This window comes from Macrotis lagotis, chromosome 6, assembly GCF_037893015.1.
Source record: "Macrotis lagotis isolate mMagLag1 chromosome 6, bilby.v1.9.chrom.fasta, whole genome shotgun sequence".
Lineage (NCBI taxonomy): Eukaryota > Metazoa > Chordata > Mammalia > Peramelemorphia > Peramelidae > Macrotis > Macrotis lagotis.
In genome coordinates this window covers 88,412,442-88,434,174 of record NC_133663.1, presented here as the reverse complement: position 1 = coordinate 88,434,174, position 21,733 = coordinate 88,412,442, and the positions used below count along the sequence as shown (strand labels likewise).

General features: G+C 33.4%; 1 protein-coding gene across 2 annotated transcripts in view; it reads right to left on the bottom strand.

Moving 5' to 3' along the window:
• Window positions 1–1,911: 1,911 nt before the first annotated feature.
• SUMO1 (small ubiquitin like modifier 1) overlaps window positions 1,912–21,733 on the bottom strand; it is a 42,864-nt gene continuing 23,042 nt past the window's right edge. The window contains exons 2-5 of one of the 2 annotated variants that reach the window (XM_074191633.1): window positions 15,199–15,273; window positions 12,449–12,526; window positions 3,949–4,020; window positions 1,912–3,602 (exon numbers count right to left, since the gene is read on the bottom strand). In XM_074191633.1, the coding sequence (XP_074047734.1) occupies window positions 3,534–3,602; window positions 3,949–4,020; window positions 12,449–12,526; window positions 15,199–15,273 (294 nt within the window). In that variant the 3' untranslated portion in view covers window positions 1,912–3,533. Of the gene's footprint in view, window positions 3,603–3,948; window positions 4,021–12,448; window positions 12,527–15,197; window positions 15,274–19,661; window positions 19,746–21,733 lie in introns of those variants that run through there. The other variant, XM_074191631.1, reaches the window with a different exon arrangement.

Below are 21,733 nucleotides of genomic sequence, written 5' to 3'. Positions count from 1 at the left end.
AAATCAGGAGTGTCATTATAAAGAAACAAATATCCACAGTAATATTATGCTACTAAACCATATTTTTATTACTAAAGATAGGAGGTGACCATAAAGTACCTTCCAAGGCTTCTTGGTTCATGGAATTGCCATCCTTCCTAAAAATAGGTGTAAGCACTAGGAATACAAAGAAAAGCAAAAGACAATTCCATTTTCAAGGAGTTCACTGTCTAAAGTAGAAGCCAACATGCAAACAGCTGTGTAAAAATTGCATCTATATATAGGGTAAATTGGAATAATTTGAGACAGAGGGCACCCAGATTAAAGGGGACTGGGAAAGGCTTCCTTCTAGAAGTTGGGACTTTCTTATAAACTGGCAGGGATCTTAGAAGTCATCCAGTCCTTCTAGACTATCCCTAAGTAATAGTATTCCCATCACAATGTTGGCACTTCTACTTACAAGCACAGAACTTCATGAGGCAGTTCATGCTAATGTTGGACAAAATGTTCTTTCCAAAATAGACCTACTTCGAAGTCCCAACTTAAAAAATAGGTGCTTTATTTTAGTGATCAAAGACAATTTTAAAAGACTTGTGATGGAAAATACCATTCAAATCCAGACTCTTAAAATCTGAATGCTGATTATTTTCCCTTTTTTTTTTGGTTTTGGGGTTTTTCCCCCATGGTTTTTCCCTTTCGTTCTGATTCTTTTTCCACAACGTGACTAATATGAATATAAGTTTAACATGACTGTGAATGTATAATCTGTATCAGATTGCTTTCTGTCTTGGGAAGGAAGGAAAGGAGGGAGAAAACGATGTTTATATGTAAGTGGGAAAAAATGCTTCAAAGAAAATTTGAAAGAAATTTACATCCTATAAAAAATACAGGATTACATGTGTATGCATTTTGTATGTGTGTATATGTGTATGTCTTTCTTTCAAGTTCCTCTTAATCTACTCCTCATACAAAATTAAAGCCCAAAAGACCATAGATTTAGACTTCCTGAACTGAAAATATGCTGAAAATAAACTTTAAGTAGAGGCTAAAATGTTAAATACTTGTCACTGAATAGACCTGACAAGTCTCATTTATTAAGGTCATTCCAAACAAATAAGTAAAAATCATAAGGAAAGGTCATTTGGGAGACTACATTACACTGTCCTTTTTAAAATTCATTTCTGCATGTCATTTCCTCTACAAGGTTATTCCTTACAGAAGACATTTCTTTCCTTTGACAGTCTCAATTTGAAAAGGAATAATATACAAATGGAAGCTAACCAAGCTGCACTATATTACTTTACTAGTGGGTAAACAATTTTTAATCTGATGTTATTTTACTGACAAACTTGCTTTAGGTAGTTCAGAGCAGAAAACAGGTCAGACAGTATGGCTCTATGGCCCTCACACAATCTAAATAGCCTGTCTGAATTGTGAAACTTCATGAAGAGGCCAGTGAAATGATTCAACCAAGTAACACAGAATTAAGGAAAAACCAATTCCTCTTTCATTTTACAAACTGCTTTCACTGAAATTTATTTTCTCCTTAATACAGCAAATACATACACCTGTAATCTAACCATAGGGTCAAAGTACAATGAGTCTTGAGAAAAGAAGCGCCTTCTCAAATTTCCTTCCCTGAGCTCCACTGCCCAGCATATCAAAGCATTCAAAATAACAAAATAATGAATTCATGTTTCCAAACAGTTATTCAACTGAGAATACCATTCAAGACTTTAAAAGATTCAACCTAGACTTAAAAACATGTTTAATTCCTTTTTTTAAAAAAAACATGGTTCAATTCTTTGCCAAATATTTAATTACAGGTGCCAAACGAACAGTTCAGCATTCAACTCTCTAATAACATTCAGAGATTATGTTTATGTGAAGAAAACTATTAAGTTTTCTAAAGTGATAAAAATACAGAATAAATTAATGTGGCAAAATGGTTGAACTGCTTTATTTTCCAATTAATTGAATTTAGTAGGATATGTGAGAGAATAGTTTATGATATACATACACAATACCAGAAAAGTTTTGAAGTTTGGCTATTGCCCAAAACATAAAAATTCATCTGTTCTTTTCAAGTATGCTCAGCTGATGTTTTTATAACCTGCCAAAAGTCTGGAAAGTGAATGTGACTTCAAATCAAGCTCAACATGAAATAAGGTGTTATAAACATTTTTTTTGGTATTGAATGGATCACAGGAAAACAGTTCTCTAATCTCAAACAAATTGATTTTTTAATTTTATACAAAGTATCAATCTTTCAAATGACTAGAAGAAAAAAAATCAAAGAAAGGTATACAGACAATCTCTAAGTATAGCTGACCTTAACTTAGCAGGAAACAATCTGTGTTAAAAAGAGTATTAAAATTATCACTATAGATTAAGGATTTACATAAGACTTTGGAGCATCATTCAATATTTACAGTAAACTCCCATTTATTTAGAACTGGAAAAGGTCCTATTTCTGGTTAGGTGAAAAATTACTATGCAGACAGATTACCAATTTTTTTTTAAAAATCAGAATACAATAACATACTTAACACAGAAGCTACATTGAACACAATTTAGTATTATGCAGATTCAGAAGGAATTTCACAGTCTAACACTGTAGGGTTAATTTGATGACAATCACAACAGAGTAGTACTGAGGAAAATGACTATTTATACTCAGAATTAACAGATGTCTACTGTACTGTTAATAATTTGTCTGGGATGCTTGTTTTTAGTTTTTCTACAAATCTGAAAAGAAAAAACATTAATACAGTTTTTACAAATATTTTGTTTATTTTAATGAAGCTGGTACAGATAACATCCATTTAAAACCCAAGTCCCAGGCCAAAAAGTACAATAAAGTCAAAAGATAGCAGTGGTCTGCTAACATACATTTCTGCATCAATACCTTTATTAATTGCTAATGGAAAATTAGTAACTTTTCTGGGTTCTTCTGACAAGATTTAAAATCGTAAAATGGTTTATCTCTTCAGTGAAGCACCTCTGGAGTTAGTCATGACTGTAACCTGATCTATCATCTCCATTTCCAACCTGATATTCCTCTTCCGGTCCAGGTCATCAGATTTGTTAAAAAGTAGCTTCAAATTAAGGAAACATCATTTTTCCACAGTTCAGTCCTCTGAAAAACTTCCATCGCCCACTGAAAGTTATAGTCCAGGAGTGAAGCAATGACACACCAGAACTTCAGGGTCATTATGAAAGTCATTTAGAACACTCGCTCTGGCAGATCTTATCACCTTCAAGCCTGCAATGCACAGTCCTAGTGAATGTGGCATGTATTTACATACACGTATTTCAAAAAAGATGGTAGGGAAGTAGGAAGGGGTTGCGGCTTGATCACAAGAGTTCAGCACAATGAAAACAAATGATAGTGTATAATGAGCACTAGAATTCAAAATACCAGACTTTGAAAGTAAGACTCCCAGAGATAGGGTGCCAGTTTCAATTCAGTGTCAAACACCACATTACAAAAGAACTATTGTTTAAAAATAAAAAAGGATTAAGGGAAAAGGAAAAAAAAACAAACAGATGATCTAAACTGCTGAATGACCCCCTGTCTGTTCCTGATAAACTTCAATCACATCTTCTTCCTCCATGCCCAGCTGTGAGAAAAAAGAAAAATGTATTTTAATAGTAGGGCAAAGAGTTATTTTTAACTTGAAATGCATTAAATTGGATTAAATAAATTCTGCCCATTTTCTAAATGTATAGACATAATACTGATCCACAGTCTCACTGTTAAATACACCATACTAGAGGAATGTCTGGCCATGTTCACCAAAGGAGCCAGATGAATCCAATATCTGTTTTTTTAACAAATTTTTTTCAAGAGGAATAAATGGGGAATTTGATCTAAAAGACTGCTTTGTCATCACAATTTAAATTAGTTTAGTATAAAAGTATTTTAAAATAAATTTTATTTGCTCATTTCTGGTAGCCTGTACTTACCTCTTTTGGAGTATGATTATCAGCAATTCTCTGACCTTCAAAGAGAAACCTGAGTGAGTTCATTGGAACACCCTAAAAAAAAAAAGTTTTTGAAAAAGAGGCATTCAGAAAAGTACATTAGCTTTAAGTGTTTCCTGCATAAAATTGACACGGTCTGATGCTCCAACAAGTTGAGAAGAGCTAATAAAACAAAAAACGAAAGGTCCATAATCTCAACTATCTGAATACTCCATAGAGATCACAAGGTTAGCATAAGAAGTCTAAGAAATGTGTTGAGCAACCCTCAATAAAACTCCCAACACTACAGGCAAATTTTGCTTAATGTAGATCTAAATTTAGAAATTAGGATTAAGAAACAATCTAGTGTCTTCCAATAGCTCCCACTGAGCTACAGAAAGTCCTGGTAACCTAGACACAATTTACAATCAAATTAGTATTAACAACAGCTGAGAGGACAGAATGATCACATTTACTATCTGGTACAAATGAGTGACTACCTACATCACTCACAAACATATATTTTAGTCAGAATTTCTACTTAATACCTAAGGAAGTGGCATAGTTACTATGGCTAGTCAAACATTCTACACTCATAAGTTCAAAGAGAATTCCTTAGAAAATGGATATTGACTATTTTAATACATTTTGAGATTTGGATCTATATCTGTGAGCAAACTACTTTTAGCCAATGAAATTCAGCATCTGCTCTGTGATTTACAATCTTAAAAGAACTGCCTGGACCCCTGAGTGATTATGTGACAAGCCCAGGGTTACATACCAGAGTGTGTCTGAGGGGAGGAAAACTCAGATCAGAGTCTTCTTTAGCTCTGAAACTGACTCTCTAAATAGTCACTACCCCGTGCTATCTCTGCATTAAAAAAAACTGTTTTTAACCTGTGCTTTAAATACATGATCTGATTTTATATAATTTTTATATTAAATATGCATCTGAGATCAATATGAATGCAATAACTGGATTCCTTAGTTGGATTATTGTGTACTGGGGCCAATAAAGTTTCTTTAGAAATAAAACTCCACAATACAATGGATTCAATGGGAAGATTGGATTTACTATGCAAATATTTTCTAGAATTTGGGGAATAAATCTCATTGTTATCTGGTGCAGATAAATTTAGTTTTTCACCAAAAATGAGAATTTTATGGCATAAAATTGAAAAATTATTTAGAGCCTTAGAATCAATCACTGAAATCATATTCTAAGGCATGAAAAAAAAAATGGAACCAGCTCCAAAAGGCCATAGTTTTTTAGGAAGATGACCACTGTGCACTAAATGTTTCTTTGTTTAACTATGTTCTATTTGGGAGTAAGGCTCAATTTCATCTTTGCTTTTGGCTTTCCTTGAAAACCTTTTCCTCAACAGTAAAGGGAAACAATAAGTCAATATAGCACAATTTTTTTCAATGTAGAGACAAAAGATGAAATGGAACTACCTGCTAAGATCTCTTCCTTTGAGAGTTAAGCTACCATTATCAAGCTAATAACTTTGCCTAGAAATATTTTTCCCCATTACAGACTCATATACCCATAACATAAATACTTTAAAGCTCAAATTATCCTAAAACTAGTCTTAATAATTATTTGTCCAAACTAAATACCTACTACAAGCTCATTTTGCCTGAATAGGCTGTCTTCCAAAAGTTTACTCTTAGGTCCAATCTCTGCAACTCCGAATGCATTATATCAGCTCACTAAAATCTACTTAACCTTGATGTAACTTAATCTTACTACTGTACTAAAAGTACAACAAAAGTTGACTACATACTTCTTCAGGAAGTGCATTCATGGTTCCAACTTGGTGTGCCAGGAACACATTCATTCTCTTCTTTCCTGAAGCAGGGACTGCCCTCGCCCACCTTTCATCTTCCCTCCCTCCCCCTTCCTCCAACAATGAGAACATTCCTTATTCTAAGCAAGTGGGGATCTAGGGCTTAAGCTGTGGCTCAAACAACAGCAGATTTATAGGAATTGGTAGGTTCACTTCCATTTACCCAGTCACCACTTTAAAATTCTAACCAACATTTCCTTATCCTAGATAATTCTTGCCTTGCCCCACCCCCTCACAATCTCCAAATCACAACTTTCCCTTCCCTGAAACAAGTACACAGGTTTTTGAAGTTCTCAGGGTTTTTCTTACTGGCAACAATGGGAACAGAGTTGATATGATAATACTACCCATCTCCCAAGGTGGCTGGGAGGGTCAAATGAAATTATATTTGTAAAGAGCTTTGCAAAGTACTATATAAATGTTAGCTAGTGGCCTTTTTATTTTCCGGTCTTCACTCTACCATCCCTTCTTTCTCTTTGGCTGAAGTCAGAAAGCAACCTCCTCTAGATCTCAATAAGCATACATATTTCTACAGTGCTAAAAGTAGTTTCCTCACAAAAATTCTATGAAGTTGGTAGAAAAGGTAAAATGAGGAAAACAAAACTCAGGATGAATTTAAAGGACCTGCTCAGTTCAGTACTCTTTCCAATAGCTATGCTGCCTCTCCCTCTTGTATTAACCCACCCCTCAAATACTGCTATCAGTTGAAGCAGACTGTGGATACTATTTCCTCATGAATAAGAACTACAATAATTATTAAACCTTGTAAAGAAAGATAACATGTAGTAGATAATAGTGGACCTGAGGGAATATAAAAGACTAAAATAAGACTCTCATTCTCCTGAATATTCCATCAGAAAGGAGCTGCTGAGGAAATGGGGTTGAGGCTGGGGCTGCTGCCTAGGAAACCAGCTCTAAGACTACAAAAGCCTGCAGAAAGAAAGGTTAGTGAAGAGGTTTCCCCCTCCCCTTTCTGCTTGCTTGAAATGGACACTGGGATAAGGAGAAAAGCTGGACTAGTTGAGAAAGGGTCATCTCATTAATTGAGTGGCACTGAGGAAGAGAAAAAAGAAATCCAAGCAGCAACTGAGAGAAAAATAATAACCTGTAGAAAGCATGTTACTGAGCGATGGCAAATTGAACGCTGCCAACTTGAAGATGACCAGTGGCAGTAGTAGTAGTAGTAGTAGTAGTAGTAGTAGTAGTAGTAGTAGTAGTAGTAGTAGTAGTAGTGGTTGTTTAGTCACTTCTCATGAAAAAACTCTGTGATCCCATTTAGAATTTTCCTGGGTCAGGCACTGCAGTGGCTTGCCATTTCCTGCTCCAGCTCATTTTCAGATGAAGAAACTGAGTCAAACAAGGATAAATGACTTACCCAGGAGTCTTACAACTAATAAGTGTCTGAGGGAGAAATGAACTCAGGAATAGAAGAATCTTCTGACTCCAGGCCCCGCACTCTCTATTCACTCAAAGACCAGGGTTAAAGAACTGTAATAATACAGTCTGTCAATTCTAGAGAAAAATCCTCCTGTAGCAAAAATCAGCACAAGAAGGGCTAATAGAAATAAAAAAAAAAAGTCTAATTACGTCAATCTAATCAAGACAATCTAAGACAGAAGCATCCAGATAGGTAATGACAGGCTGAAAATAAATTGCATTAAATTAGAAATTTTTTAAAAAATAAATGAATCTGGACTTCCAGCCAAGGTGGCAGAGAGAAGACAGGTCATGTGCTAAGGTCTCCTGATCTTCCCTCATATATAATATGAAACAAACCTCTTAATAAAAATCCGATCGACAAAACCCAGAAAGAGAAGGTAGGAGAATACCACCTACCTCAAGGTCTGTCTTCGGGGACTGTGGGTGAGCCAGGTGCAGAGAACAGAGAGCCAGTGGGGGCAGGGTGAGAGCTGGACTAACCTAAGATCAGCCCCAGAGGCTTTCGCTGTGGGAACCACTCCAAGAAACAACTGGAGAGTGGAGGCATTAAGCAGCGGGATTGACGGTCTGGGCTTACGGGAAGGGCTGAGGGGTGAGTTCCAGCCTCTAGCACCCCCTACTGGTCAGCCTACTTGGAGTTACTAAACCCAGTGAGCAAAGCCTCTGGGGATCCCAACACAAAAACTTTGTGAACCAGGCCCTCCCCCAACACAAGATCTTAGGAAAATGAAAAAAGGTCAGTGGAAGGGGGGAGGGGTCCACAGAAAAATTCCTAGAAGGAAGACTCAACTCAGAGAGAAGTAGAACTTCTGAGAATATGACTTGGTCTCCAGCACATAAACTTCTTTGAAGAAATCAGGAAGGAATTTAAAAATCAATTGGAAAATTTGGGGAAAGAAACCCAAGAGAAGATTAATACCTTGCAACAAGAAAACAAATCCCTGGAAAAACAAATGGACAAATGCAAAGAGAAAATAATTCTCTCAAACTCTCAATTGGTTAAATGGAAAACTCTTACAAAAAATAGAATTGATCAACTGGAAAAGGAGTTGCAAAAGGTAAATGAAGAAAAATATTTTATATATATATGTGTGTGTGTGTATGTGTATGTGTATGTGTATGTATATGTATATGTATATGTATATGTATATGTATATGTATATGTGTATGTATATAAATGAGTCTAATCCCACAGCAAAATTCGGGAACATTCTTTTTTTCAGAGGGCTTATAAAATTGTCTTTCCTGAAAGTCAAAAGATTTTTCCCAGAAGCAATCAAATGCACATTTTTTTCCCTCACCATAGACCATCCTGGAAAGGGGGGGGAAATTTCTTCTAAAAGACAAACCAAAAATGTATATACACTAAGCCAAGGATGTTCTATTTTAAAACAGTAAATAGGGCAATTCGTTCCTCCTTTGCCTTCGTATCACAGATGGATGAGGAAGTTATGGAAAAACAGAACTAGGAGAGCAGAGTCTTGGTTTCTTATGTAGTGAAGGAAAATCAAGAAAACTGCAACAAGGTACCAATTCAATCTAACATGAATTTCCAGGTTAAATGCTCATTTCTGAATATAAACAAAAGAAATAAAAATAATATGTATTTATATACCCTTTTAAATTATATTCAACTCTTCAACAAAAAATCTATGATAAGTAATATTGTATAAATTAAAATCTTTTTCTTAATCCTAGAAACAGAATGTTGTTTTCTTTTACTAGAGCTATGTAAGAATTATAGATGTAACAGATCTTCACAAGTCACAGAACTTGAAAGTGATAAGACCCAAATTTGACCAGGTCTTCTGACTCCAAACTCACCCCTTTTCTACTGCACATGCTTATTATACTCTAAGATCTATATTAGGTAAACACTGTGAGGAAGATTTAAAAGAGAAAGTCAATTAAAAGTGAAAGGAAAAGGCATGAATGGTTTGGAATCTTTTAATAAAGGATTACCCACATCAATGGAATCAAAGATCCACTGAATTATAGAAATAATTATAAAACAGCTAAATACCGAAAAACTGTAATTCCTCTTCAGCTTAGAACTTAAGACACATGGAATTAAAATAAGAATTATGGAATAGTGGAAAGAACCATTGTTCTAGAAATCATAAAATATGATTTCAAATTATTACACTAAGCCCTTAGGCATGCTATGTAACTTGGGTCTCAATTTCTTCATCTATTAAAGAAGAATAAGAATACTGCCTTATAATAGATATAAGAACTATGAGTTTTTATTAAAATCTCCCAACTGCAAGGCGGGGGGGGGGGGGGAAGAGAGAGAGAGAAGAGAAAATAAAAAGGGAGGAAATAGGATAAAGGGATATTTTCTTAATTACTGTGAAAAAATTTTACAGCAAGTTTCTTAGATATCTCATTTCTCAAATATATAGAGAACACAGTCAAATTTATAAAAATAAGAACCATTCCCTAATTGATAAATAATTAAAAGACTGATTATGAATAGGCAATTTTCAAACAAAGTAACCAATGTTATCTACAGTTAAATGAAAAAATGTTCTAAATCACTATTAACTAGAGAAATGCAAATTAAAACAATTCAGAGGTATTATTTTTCTTAAATTTTGTTGGGAATTTTCTTTTGGGGGGGAAGGAGTTGTGTTTTCTTTCAACATGACTAAACAGAAATATGTTTTGCAATACTAGACATGTATAACATATTAAATTGCTTGCCTTCTAAATGATGGGGAGGGGAAGGAGGGAGAGAATTTGGAACTCAAAAATTTTTTTAAATGAATGTTAAAATTTGTTTTTCCATGTAATTGAGGAAAAATTAAATATTTTTTAATTCAGAAGGAAAAAATCTCATAGCTTTATTTCTGCTAACTCTAAAATGAAAAGTAGATTCCCTAGAGGTAGATCCGCTGAACTATTTATTGTTATATTAATTACAAATAAAAGAAACAAAGAATAGTGTACCTGTATGTTTGTGTGTGTGTGTGTTTGTGTGTGTGTGTATGCATGTACCCTGCTGTCTAGAATTAGAAGAGACTCACTCTCTTTCCCAAAGTCAATCAGGAAAGAAATTTTTAGAATGAGATCCTGTGTGTTCCAGGCTAATGTTATTTCAACTAGACTATAATTTAAATAAATGCATTTGTAAATACTGATAAAACTATAAAAGATAAACAAGTTTCAGTGGACAAAGAACTACTGCTTTGTGAATCATGAGACCTAGCTACCCCACCAAATTGTTAGTGTGACTTAAGAGCAAATTATTTCCTAGAGTTAGTTCTAAAGGCAAGTAGGTAGAGTAGTGGACATAAATACTTCTGGAACTGACATCAGAAAGATCTTAAGACATTTTACTAGCTAAACATCACAGGCAAGGTACCTACTCTCCCTCATACTCAATTTCCTTATCTATTAAATGGCCATTTTTCAGCTATAACTCCTATCTTTAAAAGATTGTTGTGATATCAAGTGAGATGATGTACATAAATACTTTGTAAAGTTAAAAACACTATATCATTTAAAACTATAATGATGGCTACTTGGCAATTTCTACTGGGAATCTGGATTAAATAGTCTTTCTCAGCTCTAAATATTTAAAAATCCAAAAAACCTGACTGAAAATTTGGTTTATTTGAAGGCCATACATAAATTAATTGTAATTTCAGATAATATAGAAATAACAAAAAGCCATAAAATCATAGGATTTAGAGCTGAAAGGAACCTTTACTGATCACCTAGTCTAAAACTTTCATCTTACTTGAAGAAACCAAGACTCAGAGAAATGGCTTTCCATCATAGACTTTAAATCAATAAATATTTATTAAGCACTTTATATGCAACTAGAGTTGAGTATGGATTGACGAGGCATTAAAATTTTAAAACAAAACCAAAACACATCTGATGTCTAATAAAACAAAACTAATAAACTGGATGGTGAAGGAAACTCAACTTTGTTTATGTTGATAACACAATAAAATTAAATACTAATTTAAAAAAAAACTAGAACTAATTCTAGTTTGAATTAAAAATGTGAATTTAAAGTTTTAGAAGGATAAGTTATTACTTATAAGTACACAAATTAACTAAATAGAAGCCTGATAGAAAGCATTAAACAATTTGTTTTAAGCACATAGGAATATGATTATTTAAGATGTCATTTACTACATGTTACTATGAATTTAAAAAGTGCCTGTTTTAGTCAACAAACATTTTAAACAACTATCAACCCTTGAATCCAGGAATAAGCTAGGTTTGGGTTCTTTCACCTCTACATACATATAAAGTTAAATAACCCAATAATTCACTATATAACAACACAAAGTCAGAAACAATGATATTTTGTCCTAATAACTAGCTCTTTATCATAACCAGAACTGATTAAACTATTTATTATATTACTTGTCTGGAATACTGTCCAATAGGTCTATCCATTTGCCTCACATTTCCTCTTGTGAATTATATCTCTTTATAAAAATGACTTATGAAGAATTTACACTAAGAAAATACAGAACAGCAAAGATTAAGTTTTATAAAATAATTGATTAAATTGAGTCATCCTCACTAGCCACCTAAACTACAATTTCATTTATTAAAGTTACAAATTCATTTGTCTCTAATAAATTATGAAAATATTTCTAAATATATTTTAAAGGAATCAATTATAGATACAAAATATATAAATTTAGAAAAACAAGTATTACCAAAATTTTCATTAGACTTTAGACATCTAGAGTGAATATTAGTAGGTTTTGTTAATATCAGTAGTTTCACTAACAAATATTATACAATTCATTAATATTAAGTATGATCCTTGGGGCTACATAGAAGGAAAAGAAACTTACAGTATACATATTTAAATCTAACTGGTAAATCTAAAGATAATATAAATCTTAAGAAATTCTATTCTGAAAACTAAAAAAAAAAAAAATCATTTTTAGTTTTAAATGTACCAGTGAGCCAACAGAGAAAATTTAATACCTAGCATTTGTATATTACCAACACTTCAAAATTATGTCAGCCCTATTATGAATTCTCAACAAGAAATGGCCTATATCAAATAAATCCCAGAAAATATGGTAAAAGTAATGCTAGTGTCCTTCCCAAGTTATTAATGGTTAAAGGAATGAAAGCAAACAATTTTTCTGTGGCTATTCTTTCTCAAAGAATCTGAAAGATTTTCTTTTTTCCTGATAAAAGGAAACTGTACTATATTGTTCTATACAAACCTGTCTTTGACAGTATGATTCTTTGAGTTTCTTGAGATGTGTTGTCATTTTCACCTTGAAGTGAATTTCACTGCTGTCCTAAGAATGGAAAAGAAAAAAGTTCTTTTTATCAAGAATTTCTTTTATTTGGTCCCAAATGATTTTGTTGCAAGTATTTTCCACTAATGCTTCAAAAGTATTTCTAAATGGTTTATAAAGAAAATTCCTAATCCCACCTCACTGTACCCCAATGTGAATCCTTATCTCTTCTAAAAAAAATGAAAACTGGCACAGCTAGATGGTGCAGTGGATAGAACACCAGTCCTGGAGTCAGGAGGACCTGAGTTCAAATCTGGCCTCAGACACTTAACACTTAACTAGTTGTTATGTTCCTGGGCATATCACATAACCCCAATTACTTTGTCTAAATTAAATGAATGAACAAGTAAATAAGTGAAACAAAGAAAAGGTTAAGGGAAAACCATGAAGATTGCAAAATAAAGGAAAAATTATCAAAACAATTTACTACTTATCTCACATCTATCAGAAATAACATATATACTTGGAGGAGATGGGGGGAAAAAGGTACACTAATATAAAAGTAAACTAATCCAGTTATTCTGAAAAATAACTATGCTCAGAGGGCTATAAAACTGTGCATAACCTTTAATACAGCAAAATCATCACTAGGACTACATCCCAAAGACTTCAAAAAAGGGAGGAAGGATCTATTTATACAAAAATATAATAGTTCTTTTTGGGATACCAAAGAATTAGAAATTGAAGGAATGCTCATCAACTGGAAACTGAACAAACTGGCACATAATTATACAATATTATTATGCTGTAAGAAATGGGGGGGTTCAGAAAAACATGGCAAGATCTACATGATCTGATGAAAAGTGAAGTACAAAAAGCTTTGGGAAATCATTGCGCAGTTAGTTATGTTGCAGTGATGATCAACTGTGAACAACTTAGGTTACTCTAATCCACGACAGAGAGAACTGATAAACTCTTAAGTGCAAATTGATATGTAATTTTCTCATGTTCTTTTTTTTTTGAAATATGACAAATAAGGGAATATGTTTTCCATGATTTTACATGGATAAAAAATATATTGCTTGCCTTTTCAGAAGAGTGAGGGAACAGGTTTGAGAAAGAAAGCCTGAGAATTTGGAGCTCAAATTTTTTTTTGAAAAGGAATGGTTTTTTTTTAATTTTACAATTTTTCCCCCAATCTCGCTTCCCTCCCCCCCCACCCTCCCATAGAAGGCAGTCTGATAGTCTTTATATTGTTTCCATGCTATACATTGAATCAAAATTGAATGTGTTGAGAGAAATCATATCCAAAAAAGGAATTTTTTTAAAAAGCTATTTAGTATTGTACATTAAGCAGAAAAATAGTTTAAAAAGTTAAAAAAAATTAGAACCAAAAAACAGGAAAACAAAATCATATTTGATAAACCCAAGAATATAAAATATTAGAGATAAGAATAGTTGAAAATTATCACTAAGGAAATTAATTAAGAGTAGAGCAAAAAAGAAGACTAAGAAAAAGGCCATCAGATTTGTCAATTTAATAAATCACTAGAGAGAAAGGACCTCTAGTTGAGTGGTAACTGTCAGAAACCAGACTGCATAGAGAAGTCAAATCAACAAACATTTATTAAATACCTACCATATACCAATCATTGAGGAAGACCTGGGTCTACTTCCAGGCAGCAGGAAACAATCAATAGATAAGAAATTGAAGATTAGAAAAAGAAGGGATGATCCTTCAGGAAGAAACAAATTAAAAGCAAAAGTGGCGCAGTTGGTTTTGGCAAGAAGGAACAAAGGAAAGTGAAGGATAATGACAAAAAAGGATCTGACAAGTTGAATAGGAGAAAAGAAGCTGCTCACAGTGGAACACCTCTATTTTCCTTATGTATGAGGTGAGGTCCTCTACTAAAATAAAGGGGGTTAACAGGCTGGTATAAAAGACTAGAAGAAAAAAAAAAAAGATGTGGGGGTAGCTAGGAGGCGCAGTGAATAGAGGACTGGCCCTGGAGTCAGGAGGACCTGAGTTCAAATTCCGCCTAAGACACTTAAAAATAACTTTTACTGTGTGACCCTGAGCAAGTCACTTTACCCATTGCCTTGCCAATAAAAAAAAAAGATGTGAAACCTTTGTTGTAGAATTAATCATGGGGCAGCTAGGTGGCACAGTGGATAGAGCACCAGCCCTGGAGTCAGAAGTACCTGAGTTCAAATCTGGGCTCAGACATTTAATAATTATCTAGCTACCTAGCTGTGTGGTCTTGGGTAAGCCACTTAACCCATTTGCCTTGCAAAACCTAAAAAATAAAATAAAATAAAATAATAAAATAGAATTAATCAGAGAAAATAAAAGAACTGGGGAAGGTTTGGTAGGTAAAATTTTAATTTTTTTTTTAATTCCAGTCAGAAGGATTGGGTGATTTCCTCAGGTTCCGTTTACAGTCCCCAACCCTAGTAAGATTAGAAAAGTTATGGTGGGGTTAAGTCATGAGCTAGATACAGCAAGGCATGAATGGTGATAAGAAGAAAAGAAAAAGAATTCAAGTGGGGAGGACAGTCTCTAGTAGACCAGATCTAGTAATAAGTTTAAAGGGCTAAGGAAGCAAAGAAAGGCCAAAAGAAACTTTAGATTTCCATAAGAATAAAGAATAGGTATAAAAGAAAACAAAGGGAGAAATGGAAGGCTAGGAGGTCAAGATCATCAGATAAATTAGGTAAATGATAGTACTTACCTGTCCAATTACTTTGAGTTTAATGTATTCTCCTTCCTTCTTTTCCCCCAAGTCCTCAGCAGAAGGCTTTGCTTCCTACAAAAAAAAAATAACAACCATTACTTTTCCTTAGAGCAGAAATTCTGTACTGGAAAATAGGATTAGCTTTTTACCTGCATGTGAAATCAGTCCAAAAAATGGTAATGAGTCAACTTTAGTCTAAAACATTGATTTGAGGGAAGAGAAGATGAAGAAAGGATAGTTTTGCTTCTATGAATACAGATTTTTTCCTAATATAGTCAACTTTATTATGCACATTATTCTATATTATTCATACTTTTTAATCCTGTCATATTTTCCTCACTGTCAACCAAGTTGTGTACTCTCAATTAATCTTAATATTAATAAAAATAGGACATGATTAGAAAAGAAAATCTGCTGCCAAAATGGTGACATTTATTAGAATCTAAGAGAAACTGCTTTGAGATTACATACCAGTATGTGCCAGTGCTCCTTACAAGGGTACTAATTTTCAAGAATTGATTGCATAACAAGATAGGTTTATCATAAAAGAAACAAGAAAAATCAAGTGGTTTTGAGGATAAGGAAAAAGGGAGATAAAAAACAAGACTAAGAAGGAAATAGAATTATGAGAAACAGTATCATCATGATGCATCACAGTAAGAAAATGAGCTATTTTTAGAAAATTCATTTAAAAGTACTGTACAAATTAATGAGAATTCACTATTTCATTCAAAGTTATTCCTAAATTCTCTAACACAATTTGACCACTCATTTAAACTTAAAATATATGCTGTTCTACCCTTTACTACTTCTTCAGAAATTTAACAAGCACTTTCTCCCCAAACCCAACTCTCTCGCTATACGTAGTTTAAATGTAGGTATCCACTTGATTCATACTAACAATATAAAACCAATAAATCTTATGAAGAGCAAAATGCTTACACTCCAGAATTAACAGACAATAATAGACAAGTGTAGCTTTTATGAATCTATAATAAAAATATCTTAGATCACAGAATTGGCTTGGTACTAGTATGAACCCCTGCCTGCTTGCCATGCTGCAGTGTTTTGAATTTTTGCTGAATGCAGCAAAATAGCACAGAGGATAAAAAGTAACCTCCTTAGCTGATAAAGCATTTGACCTGAAAGCCAGGAATATAAACAGAAAATATTCAGAATATTATTTTGGCACATTCACCTCTTCTAATTCAGTTCTTACCTTGTTAGAAAGAGGAGGTACCCTCATTTTGTAAATTGAATCATTGAGGCACCAAGAGATTAACTAATTTACCCAATAAAATAAACTAAAAGGTATGATACAATATAGACAGAAATTGTTCCCTCTTCTCTTCCTCTTTCCCCATTCTTTAAGTCAAATATTTTCTTTTATTTCTACTTGCAAGCTCTAAACTACACTTATCAATTAGCTACTACATAAAATAAAAAAGAACAAAGCTGTCTTAGATATAAAGGTTGTCTTTTCTTTGTCACCTTTGTGCCCTTCAACTTCTATAAATTTTCTTAGTTCTGATTGATTTTATACACTTGCATTTATTTTTCTGCCAATAAATTAAATCTTCCTGATTCCATTATGTTTACTCAGTTCATTATCTACTATTTTTCTTGACCTTTACCACTTGCCTAAGTAATACCCTGACTTTGCCTTGACTCCTTAGTTATGAGTTGTATTGTTCATTAGTTTCAGTCATGTCATTTCAAAGTGTTCAATTCTTCAGGACCCCTTTTGGGGTTTTCTTGGCAAAACTACTGGGGTAATTTGCCATTTCCTTCTCCAGCTCATTTTATAGATGAGGAAATAGAGGCAAATGCAGTTAAGTGACTTGCTCAAACTATTAAGTATCTGAGAACAAGTTGAACTCAGGAAGATGAGTCCTCCTGAATCTAGGTCTGGCCTCTATCCATTTCACTTAATCCTATGGATTTTGCCAGAAAAACTGGACTTGGACCCCATCACCTTTTTTTGACCTTTGATATCCATTCTGATGCTACTTCATTCCACCTACTAACAGTAAAACATAAAAAAAAAGTAATCACATCACAGAATAAAAGTATTTTATAGTAGTTATGAATTATAATCAACTACATAAAAAATCTCATTGAATTTAATTACATTAAATTACTAAGCATAGCAAACATATTTGAATTTCTCAAGAATATGTGAAACGTTGTCCTGAATTTCCTAGCAAGGTCCAGAAAGTTATAAGTCTCATTAAAAAGTCTTTCTTCTCTCAAGATTTTTACTCACAATATTCTCAGAAAGTTTCTGGAGTTTACTAAAAAAAATGATGTTGTCCATTAAATAAGAAAAATTAGTAAATATATCAAACTTCAATGTTGATGAAATTTTATTTTGAATAAAATATTTTTTAAGTTTAAGTAAAGTCCTATGCTTCAGTCTTAGTTAACAGTATATAAAAATATTGCTAAAGAAATTTAAGATGGGAAAACTTTTTAAAACATAAACATTTTAAAACAATTATAAAATAATTGTTCAGTTTAATGTAGTCTTCTCCTCATATTTACTATCTGAAATTCAATACTCAAATAGATCCGTGAATGAGCCAATTTCAGACTTCCCTCTAACAATCACACAATCTATCCATTCATGGATGCCTTTCCTATGTGACTTTGTATTGAGTATTAAAAATATATATATAGTCCTCACTAGAAGTTGTCCATTATCTGACTTTAAAATGACAAGAAAAGCCTGAGCCTGAGTACCTAAGCGAGTTTGGAAATGATTAGACTTGGGGAGAACTGGCCATTCTCCCTTAGAGTATAAACATTCCCTTGAAGTATTTTTCAAATGTCCAGTTCCTGGGATCTGAAAGCACCATCTAAAGCAAGTTATAGATGTGGCACAGAGTCTTCTGTTTGGAGGCTGGTTTATTTTGAAGATCAGAGGCTTTCTTTGGAGCCTCAGTGTAGATGTATAGCTCAGGAATTTTTCCTATGAGATTCTGGAGCGCTGTTCCTGTAGCTCCCTAGCTGAATGAATCCAAATGTAGCTAAATGATCTCCTGCAGATGAGGACTAATTGTATTACAATAAAGTATTGTAACTTGTGATCTTATCTTATTGTGACTTGTGATTTTTACAGATCATAGGCTTATAGAAACTTGTAATAACATCATTGAGAATCTTCTTATAATTTCAGACTTCTGACTTTTTAATGACTTATCATTTTGTCCACTTATTAAACTTAATAATTTTCAAAATCTGAGATTTGTCATTTCTTCTCCAATCCAAACCAAAACTAAAGGAAAGCTGAAGCTACTGTTAGCTTGACCTTGAAAGACAACCAAATGAACATTCTAGTCATTCATCTTACTAGACTTTGCTCTCACCACATGACAAGCCATCTTCTCTGTCATACAATTCTTTACACCCGTTCTTTCTTGGCATTTCCCATTAATTATATGATCACAGCTCCAAGGTTTTCTGTTTCATACTCATCTTTAATTTTTAAGAGATAGTCATGTTCCAGGTCTTACTGCCATGCAGTGACATAAATAAAATGTTTGTATTTTTAAAAAGCTAGGCTTATGCTGTTAAGGGCAAGCTTGGGGCCAATAAAAATCCTATGCAATTTCCCAAAAGTAATTCAGAAAAATCTTCTTTTTCAACTTTGAGCCCAGCTAACAGGGCTCCATCTGTATTGTCTCTCAGCCATGCCATACTGTCGGAAAGTCCTCCAAGATCTCTATTCAGATTCATATTGAAATCTGAGTAATAGATGTAGTTCATTCATTTGTTCTTTCCTATGTGAACAGGCAGGGCAAACTCCTTTAAGTGATAATTTCCATGGAAGGTTATGCCTGGTATAAAGAGCTTCCTATTTAATTCCTTACCTCATGCTTATTATCAGTCACTGAAAAGTATTATTTCTGATGTTATACCTTCAATTTTAAATGATCTCCTAAATGACAAATGAATGAAAGACTCCTTATAAAGGAAGCTATTAATCTACCAAAAGAAATGCTTTTTCATCAATAAATAACAATCACAATGGAACCTTATGCTATCTATATCTTTTAAGACCATTGTGACATGGTTAAGAGGCACTCTGTTAGATATTATTTGCAAAATATCATTTACTTGCTCCCTACTAATATACCCATTAAAATGCCCTCAATTCACCTAACAGATGACCCCCATAAACATTTTGTATAGATAAGAGAAGTCATAAAGATCAGTAGTTGCTAATGATCTCAGTTATTTTTTGGTAACAGTAATCCAAGATAATTTCCATCTTTCTGTACTTTTTTGGTCACCCTGTAATTAATTTACATTAATTTGCAAGAGCTAAAGATGTGGAAAATATCTTGGACTACAGATACCAAAAAATACCTTGTAAATATGTACCTCAAAGTACTCACAATTGTATCCACACATATCTCTTCTACGTATACCTAACACAATCTGGCTGTTTTTCTCACCTTTGTCCTCTTTTTTGTGCCATCTCTCCTTCTTATGCAAGCTTCTCAGGAATTATATGATTAGGTGTAATGGCTCCACTATCTCTGATGGAGAAAACATACAGCTAGAATAATTTTTGCAAATATTTTTTATTTTTTCTTCTATGTATAATTCTCTTTCTATTTTCATCCTTGACTATATCTCAGACAACTTTGCTATTTAGTTAGTAAAGGTATTTTTTTTTTTTAGGTTTTTGCAAGGCAAATGGGGTTAAATGGCTTGCCCAAGGCCACACAGCTAAGTAATTATTATTAAGTGTCTGAGGCCAGATTTGAACTCAGATACTCCTGACTCCAAGGTCGGTGCTCTATCCACTGTACCACTCAGCTGCCCCAAGTAAAGGTATTTTTAACAAACACTCTTTTGATTGGTTTCTTCAGAAGATCTCATTCATATTCATCCATCATTCTTCTAAGTAAGATTTTTTTAATAAACATATATTTTTATTCAATATTGCCTTTAGTAGTTAGCTGTTGGAAAAATACTTCCAATGTCTGTCAAAGGACTTGTCATACTTTTTTTGGTTACCTTGTAATAAATTTTCATTAATCTGTAGAGCTAAGAGTAGTTTTACTTTTTAAAATAAAAGTTTTGATATAAAAATCATTTTTTGGCTCAAAGACCTTACCAAAAAAAAAAAAAAAAAGGTGAAGGACTGGATTTTGACTCCTGTCTTAGATGAAATGACCAGTTAGTGTAAAAAAGTCATTCCCCAATTGACAAATGGTCAAAGGATATGCAAAGGCAATTTACAGATGAGATCAAAGCAATCCATAGTCATATGAAAAATTGCTCTAAATCATTACTTATTAGAGAAATGCAAATTAAAGATTCTCTGAGGTACCACCTGGCCAATATGACCAGAAAGAATAATGATCATTGTTGGAAAGGTTGTGGGAAATCTGGGACACTATTACAATGTTGATGGAGCTGTGAACTCATCCAACCCTTCTGGAGAGCTATTTGGAACCACGCCCCAAAGGGCAACAAAAATGTGCATCCCCTTTGATCCAGCAATACCACTACTGGGTCTATACCCTGAAGAGATGATGAAAAAGGGTAAAAACATCACTTGTACAAAAATATTTATAGCAGCCCTGTTTGTGGTGACAAAGAATTGGAAAGCAAGTAAATGTCCTTCAATTGGGGAATGGCTTAATAAACCGTGGTATATGCATGTCATGGAACACTATTGTTCTATTAGAAACCAGGAGGGATGGGAATTCAGGGAATCCTGGAAGGATTTTCATGAACTGATGCTGAGTGAGATTAGCAGAATTAGAAAAACACTATAACAGCAACATGGGGTTGATGATCAACCTTGATGGATTTGTTCATTCCATCAGTGCAACAATCAGGGACAATTTGGGGCTGTCTGCAATGGAGAATACCATCTGTATCCAGAGAAACAATTGTGGAGTTTGAACAAAGACCAAGGACTATTACCTTAAATTTAGGGGAAAAAAACTGATATCTTATTGTCTTATCTTGCTATCTCTTATATTTTATGTTTTCTCTCTCATCATATTCAATTTGGATCAATGTATACCATGGAAACAATGTAAAGACTGACAAATTGCCTTCTATGCGGTGGGGGGAGGAAAGTAAGACTAGGGGGAAAATTGTAAAACTCAAAATTTACAATACATCTAAAAAACTTTCTGATTCATTTCCTGGATGATCTACCTTATTAGTCCTAACACTTTAAGTCATAAGATACATTCTGCTCTCTCAGTTCATCACTCCATTCAACTCAGTTTTCCAATGTCCAAATAACTTACATCTTCTGATTGGCTAGTTTTTGTGTAATACATTCATATTCATATGAATATATTCATCTGGTTTCATTTCTTAATAAACTGTTTTGATATAATAAAATTCTCTAGTCATTCTGTACAATATAATGAAATTATTTCCAAATTCTGGACAACAACCCAACTAATGAGTCTTTGTTGATATAAAAGGAACTGTCACACTTTTCTATTTGTATCCTAGCATGCTTTGCATGCAGAAAAGTATTCAATGAATGCTT